The sequence below is a fragment of the Seriola lalandi genome, unplaced genomic scaffold, assembly GCF_002814215.2.
Source record: "Seriola lalandi dorsalis isolate HSWRI2012SDOR001 ecotype SW California unplaced genomic scaffold, Sedor1 jcf7180002054953, whole genome shotgun sequence".
In the NCBI taxonomy this organism is placed as follows: domain Eukaryota; kingdom Metazoa; phylum Chordata; class Actinopteri; order Carangiformes; family Carangidae; genus Seriola; species Seriola lalandi.
Window position 1 is genome coordinate 2218875 of NW_019525504.1, and position 6722 is coordinate 2225596.

General features: G+C 39.0%; 1 protein-coding gene across 3 annotated transcripts; it reads right to left on the reverse strand.

Annotated features, from left to right (window-relative positions):
* Positions 1-2078: 2078 nt before the first annotated feature.
* LOC111645533 (interferon-inducible GTPase 5-like) lies at positions 2079-5786 on the reverse strand. 3 transcript variants are annotated; one of them, XM_087170560.1, is made up of 4 exons: positions 5709-5755; positions 5228-5340; positions 4518-5080; positions 2079-3928 (listed from the first exon to the last, which is right to left on the reverse strand). In XM_087170560.1, the coding sequence occupies exons 3-4, from the start codon at positions 5071-5073 to the stop codon at positions 3288-3290; spliced, it is 1197 nt and encodes a 398-aa protein (XP_087026686.1). In that variant the 5' UTR covers positions 5074-5080; positions 5228-5340; positions 5709-5755; the 3' UTR covers positions 2079-3287. The 3 variants fall into 3 exon arrangements, with proteins under 3 accessions (XP_087026686.1, XP_023250544.1, XP_087026685.1); XM_023394776.2 differs by lacking the exon at positions 5228-5340 and having other exon boundaries at positions 5709-5786; XM_087170559.1 differs by having other exon boundaries at positions 4518-5340; positions 5709-5759.
* Positions 5787-6722: the final 936 nt, after the last annotated feature.

Below are 6722 nucleotides of genomic sequence, written 5' to 3' on the forward strand. Positions count from 1 at the left end.
TAAGACATTTCCACATGAGTTCTGTTATTGATCATCTGTGTTTTTGAGTTTCTGGACACACCTCTTAACACACCGTGTATCTCTAGTATGTGACCACCTGAGTCAGTCCCTGTCCATTCTTTCTTCCAGCTTTTCTGTTCTTCAACACATTTTCACCTTCAAGTGCCTCTGACCCTGTTTTCACACGTGTATCTTTCCTATTATTGTGCTTTAGTGCTTGTGGTTTTTCAAGCATGCACAGCATGAACTGGGGCTTGCAGTTGAAGTTAGACTAACTGACGCCATCTTGTGGCTTCCCATGGTGTGACACCCGACCCCGGTTCTAGGCATAATAATTCACCCTCACCAATATATCTCCTAAATGACTCCATCAGGTGGACTTCAGCATGGCTGGCATGTCATCAGAGAGCATGTGTCTGTCACCTGTACCAGAGGAAATCCCAACGCATCTTCTCCTGAAAGCTTTAATTTAGCCCGAACCAGTTTATTTGGCAGAGACGCAGCACAGCCCATCAGGAGTTTATTCTTCAAACAGAGAGAAGCTGGTGTGAGGTTGAAAACATGATGTGAGACAGCGCAGAGAGGATCTTTGAGTTCCCATGTCCCCCTCTTTAGAGATTAACTGGTAAACCAAATAGATTCAAACTTTCAGACACTTTAAAAAATCAGAAAAGCCCCTAAAGTCGTGATAGGGGAAATGTCATATGATTGCTTCTTCTTTAACCAGCATCTCTTGTATATTTGAGCTGTTCTCATTTCTAACCTCTGCTCCTTTTGTCTTTCGAGTTAATCAGAGTTACTATATCAGACTTTGGCAGACCCTTTAAACTCTTAATCCAGAGCTTTAACCCGTATTGTAGTGCAGACTATTTACTGAGGGGTATTGCAACATTGTCAGTATTATTACATGTTTGTGTTGTTACATGTTTGGATCTTTATTTGGCCATTGACTGGCTGATTTTGGAGTGTAAAGATGGAAATAAGAGGAATGAAATTAGTAGCTTGTTCAATGCACTTTTATTATGGGACATTTCCATTTGCAGCGCCATGTTGAGGGCTTAAATGCCTCTGAAATGATAAGGGTGCAACGAATGAGTGGTGCAAAAAAAGAAAAAAAAAACGGTGTGAAGAGGAAAGACAGGAAAAGAAAAGGGCGAGTGAGGCAGGGGACTCCGGCTGGGCCGCTGGAAACACATCAATAGTTTGTTGGATGGCAGAGATGGAATTTGTGGGGACATGCACACAAAGAGGTGACACTCCTGTCGAGTTTTAAAGCCTTGCTTGTCTGTCACCTACTTTGGAGTGTAAAAAAAAAAATGGGATTGGGTGGGGGGGGGGCACATTTCTGTCAAATCAGACACTTGGCGTCGACCTGCATGCCTAAAGAAGGGTGCACAAAGTGTGATGTGTTGACTTTAACCTTTAATAGAAAACTGCTTGCAATATGGAACACACCTGTCACACCATTTGTACTGCCTGAGAAGAGTTGCACCCAGTTTTAGAGGTTGTATAATTGTGAGGAGTCAGTATTTTTATGGTTGGAAAAAAGTATCCTCCACAGAAAGATGTACAGTTGGAAAAAAAAAAAAAAAGCATTTTGTACACCATTCTTGATGTTTGAGATAAGATTAAAAAAAGATTAAAACATTGAGGAATGTTCCATTTTCCTGTATATTGTACCTCTATTTATTTGCCTTATTTAGTTTGCTATATTTTGTATGTACACACAGCATTACAACAAAATGTTATATTAAAAATATGAATATGAATAATTAAACTGTGGTCCGTGTATGATGGATAGTTTTGAGACTTGTATAAGAATGAGAATCTTTTTTTTTTTTTCATTTCTATAATTTTATTTTTGTTTTGTATTTTTTTCTCACCCTGTGTCTTTTGTAGGGTTACAATAAACTTTTGTCCCTTACAAGTGATGGTTTATTCCTTTCACTGACACAGAAAGACTCGATGACGTGTACATACAGGAAGAGAGACTGGTGTCTACATGCTCACACTGTTAAGCACAAGAAGTCGGCTTAATCAAAAAAACTTGTTGAATGTTTGACATATCATGAAAATAATCATCAATAATAGTCTTTATTACTACAGGAAATTTGCTTTCACAGCCTGTACAATTGCAACGGAAACATTAACATGACCACAACACAACGTAGATACATAAAGAGATGGCATTCATTCCCTGTCAGCATATATACACATTGCATATATACATGTATCACACTCATAGACAAAACTATATACAAAGTCATCAAGCTCAATTTTTAAAAGCCTGTATCTACGGCCTGACAGCAGTCATGTGGGATATGGTAGAAAGTGCAGGTGCAGCACCTCACCTTGGATTAGAGTGCAGTATATATTGCAGTGGCATTATAGAAGCAGTGATACAGTGGTGATATGAATGCTGATGATAAACTTTCTGTAATATATGTAGTTCCTCACTGTGATCACTGGAGGGCGGTCACTCCGAGTCACCGAGCACTTTATTAGGTACACACCCTCTTATTCATGCAATTATCTGATCAGCCAATCACACGGCAGCACTGCGATGTATAGAACCATGCAGGTACAGGTCAGGAGCTTCAGTTAATGTTCACATCAAACATCAGAATGGGAACAGAATGTTTGACTGTGAACATGACTGTCGGTGTCAGACAGGCTGGTTTGAGTGTTCCTGAAACTGCTGATCTCCTGTGATTTACACACACAACCGTCTCTTTTTACTGTAATGCACATACAGCGGCTGCATGAATGTGCAGCTGACGGATCAGAAATGACGTGCTGGAATCGTGTCAACATGGACGAGAATCTCAGAGGAATGTTTCCAACGTCTCCTGGAGACCACGCCATGGAGAATTTAGTTGTGACGTTAAAAACTAAAGCAATCAAAGAAGAGAGTGCTGTTTCTATTATTCTGTCCTTCACTTCTATAAATAGCATTACATGGTACAGGGGTTCAGCTTTGATAACTAAGTGTTTATTAAGGGCCTGCAGATACAATTGATACGCTACACGCCTGAGTGGACTCGGCGGAATCAACATTTACATTTATACTTAGTCATTTCGCAGATGCTTTTATCCAGAGCGACTTAAAAATGAGGGACAACACTGAAGCTTCAGTGCAGTAGGGAGACCTTGAAGTAAGTACTAAGTACTAAATCTGTTCAATAAGGTGAAATCCAAGGAGTTCAGGTAAAGAAGTGACTGTTGAATTCAAATGCTATTTAAACACTAATGTTTTAAATGTGCCATATTTCCCTTAATTTATAATATCACACTGAGGTGTTTAAAGCCAGGGCCCTCGTAAATACTCTCTGTGCATCCTCAGCGAGCATGCTGAGGGAAATACTGAGCACATTGTGGGTGGTGATGAATGGGAGGCTCATTGCTTCTGGGATTCCAAACCTTGGAATGAATCTGTATGCTTCCTCTGCTGCCGTTATTAAAGTTTGGCCTGAAGAATAGTAGATCACGTTAGTAACAAGGTCTTTGTTTATCTCTATTGCAGCCGCTGGGGAAGTCATAACTGCTCTAAGATCAGCTACAGACACGCCTGCACTAAGAGCAAAATTCTGCAGTGACTCGCTATCAAGACCAAAAGTAACTTGGTACATTTTGATGGCTTTAAATGCAATGCTTAGATCAGCAATGATGACAGTGAACCCAGGCATTGGTGCAGATTCTACAAATGCAGATAGAGAGGCGTAGTACTTTACAGTTGACTGTAAAACCTCTTTCTTCTTGTTGATGATCCCACGGCTGATATTGGGCAGGGCACACAGCAGAGCTTTTCTCTTGTGAGCAGGAAGTTCTCTCTCTAGAGTCTCCTGTAACAGACGGAAATCGTGCAGGTGGAGCTCAAAGCTGGACACCAGGAAGACCTGCGGAGACTCAACACCTTGTTTCTGAAGACCTGTGTCACAAAGAGAATGGAGACGTCGATATCAGGTAGTGAAATTTAAATAGAATTTCCTCATGTCAGGATTTACTTCACAGTAAGGGTTACTGTCCAGGCAACAGACACAAGGATCATATGTACAGTAGACTAAATGGTTCAGATTGGAAAAGATGAGGTCACACTTGCAGAGTGTCATTAGGAGGCTCAGTCAGTGACTCATTTTATAACCTGTTAACATTGTTAGCTCCTCCTCTCACCTTGGGCTGCCCAGTTCTTCCTCTAATCTCAGATTGTTTCAAATGATTAATTGTTAGAAGTGTGGGATCATAAAACAAACCCATCCTTCACAGGATAAAAAAATTTGATCCAAATCTAAAGAACCATTAGATCACGTTCTACCAGATTTATAACATAATTTCATATTTTGAATGTGGAATTGTATTTGAATGTAAGAGAGAGTACGATGTGTCAGGGTCAGATAGATACAGTATGACTAAAGCTTCTATTCCTTAAGCAAATACTCAAGATAGTGTTTAGTATCACAACAAGATTGGTTTGTTTTCAATAGCTGTAATCAATAATCATTATAAATGATTGTCCTCACCTTGAATGCAGTTTTCCCTGATTTGTGTCAGAGTTTTTTCTGCGTTGAACTCCCTCTGACTTCTTTCTGCATCATGTAAGTTATGGTCGATCTTTGAGCGAACAAAGTAGAACTTTTTCTTCATCCTCTGAATCTCCAGAGCGAGTTTCACATCATTTTCTCTGAAGCGATCAGCTGAGATGATGATGAAGAAGTCAAACCTCTCAAATCCAACATGCTGCAGGTACTTGTCAGCTGGAAACCTGGTGGTTCCAATGCCAGGGAGATCCCACAATGTGACATTGGGATAGTTTGGATGGGGGTATGGTGTAACATCTGAGGTGGTTTCTACACAACTAGTAGGAGCAGCCCTCTCATCTCTGTTGTCTACGCCTCTAAAGGCATTAACAAAGGTGGATTTACCAGAGCCAGACTCTCCTGTGATGCCAATATTTAGTGGAATATTATTCTGCTGATCCAAATATTCCTGGATCATTGCAGCTGCTGAAGCAGGCCTGTTGGTTTGCAGCTCTTCTCTAATTTCTTCTATTGGTTCATAATCAAGTGGATCTTCCATGGCACTCCTTGAAAAATAAAGAAACATAAAATCACTGCACTGTTTTCGTTTTTGTACAGTAAATGCAGAATATATGTTAAGAGATAACAATTCCATAAATGTTAAATGCGTGTATCTTTATAAAAGCTTGTGTAGTATATATGCTGTAAGCTACAGTGTGGCCTGCAATCAGTAAATGCTCCTCAGCCCTGGCAGCTGATGATTTGTTTGCAACACTCCTCTAATTTCCATTCTGGATATGAATCAGATGGCTCATCCATGCTGATTCTTTAAAAGAAGGGGAAAAAAACATGCAATAATCACCGCATTGTTATTTTGGGATTGAATATACATTAGCAAATTATATGAACCTGCTTTGAAATGGTATTGTATGCTACAAAACCAGCAATCTTATATTCCATACAAGAAATCATGTGTACTATAAAATCACTTTACATGTAGGATAATGCAAAGTGTGTTGCCTCCGACAAAACTATGGTAATAAGCACAGAAAAGTCGTAAACTGACGAGAAATTAAACCGATTTTACATCATTTTAATCTATATTGTAATATATAATTTTATAGTTTCAGCAGTCATAAACAATGCATTGTAAGGCACTTTACAGTGCAGTGGGTAAGTGTAAATATTACTTACAGTATGATATACTGGGAAGGTTTTCTGTCTCGCTGTACAGTTCCGGGAATGTACAGAGTCCAATCCGTTAGCCAGTGGCCAATAGAAACCTTCTGCTGTAAACGACAGAGATTCTAAACCAATCAGTGTCCGTCGTGTTGCCCCGTGCTCTGTGTCAGTAAAACAGCTGGTTTATATTACAACAACAACAAACGCGGAGAGGAGTATGATTGTTAAAAAGCTGCATATTTGACATCTTCACTTCTACATATTCACAGTGTCTGTTACCAGAACTCATGTAAATAACATGTTTCGAAAGCATGCCAACAAATTCCTTTGTTTTTGACTCAAAAAAGTGTTTATTTTAAAGAAATGGTTGGTCACATGTTCAAACAATTCATATTTGTGACGAAGAAATCACTATATATGCGCACAAGTTGTATTTTTTCAAAACCTACAAGGCCTTTTTTCCTTTTAAAGGTGATCCAAGCATCAGGTTCATGATTTCTTTTCTATAGTGTAATTTATTAAACAACAGGATAAATGATGGATCAACATGATTGAAAAAAAAAAAGTGATTTATCTTTATTTTTGAGAGAAAAATCAATACAGTAACAAGAATGAACATAACATGAATTTGTGTCCACCTGCGTGTGTGCATTTAGAGAAGGTAGTGAAGGAGGGAAAGGGAGGGAGAGACCTTCCTCTGCAGCATGCCATGGGTGGGTGTTTCTAGCTCCTGCTCAGTATGGATTCCCTCCACGTTCTTTTACAAAAGGTAAGAATAACAACACAGACAAGAAGCTGTAGATACTACATAAGTTCTTGGATCTCTGCATTGAGTACAAGTACCAAAAATACATGTATAAATACTAGTGGATTAGCTCCCTGTAAGTATGGTATTCACATTGTAAAACTGATCTTAAATTTCAACAACTTTTTCCAACACAAATCTTAACTAAAACCTAAAAATCAAGCCAGTAGTATTTTTTGACCAATATACACACTTAAAAGAAAATCTATAAACCAGAGGAC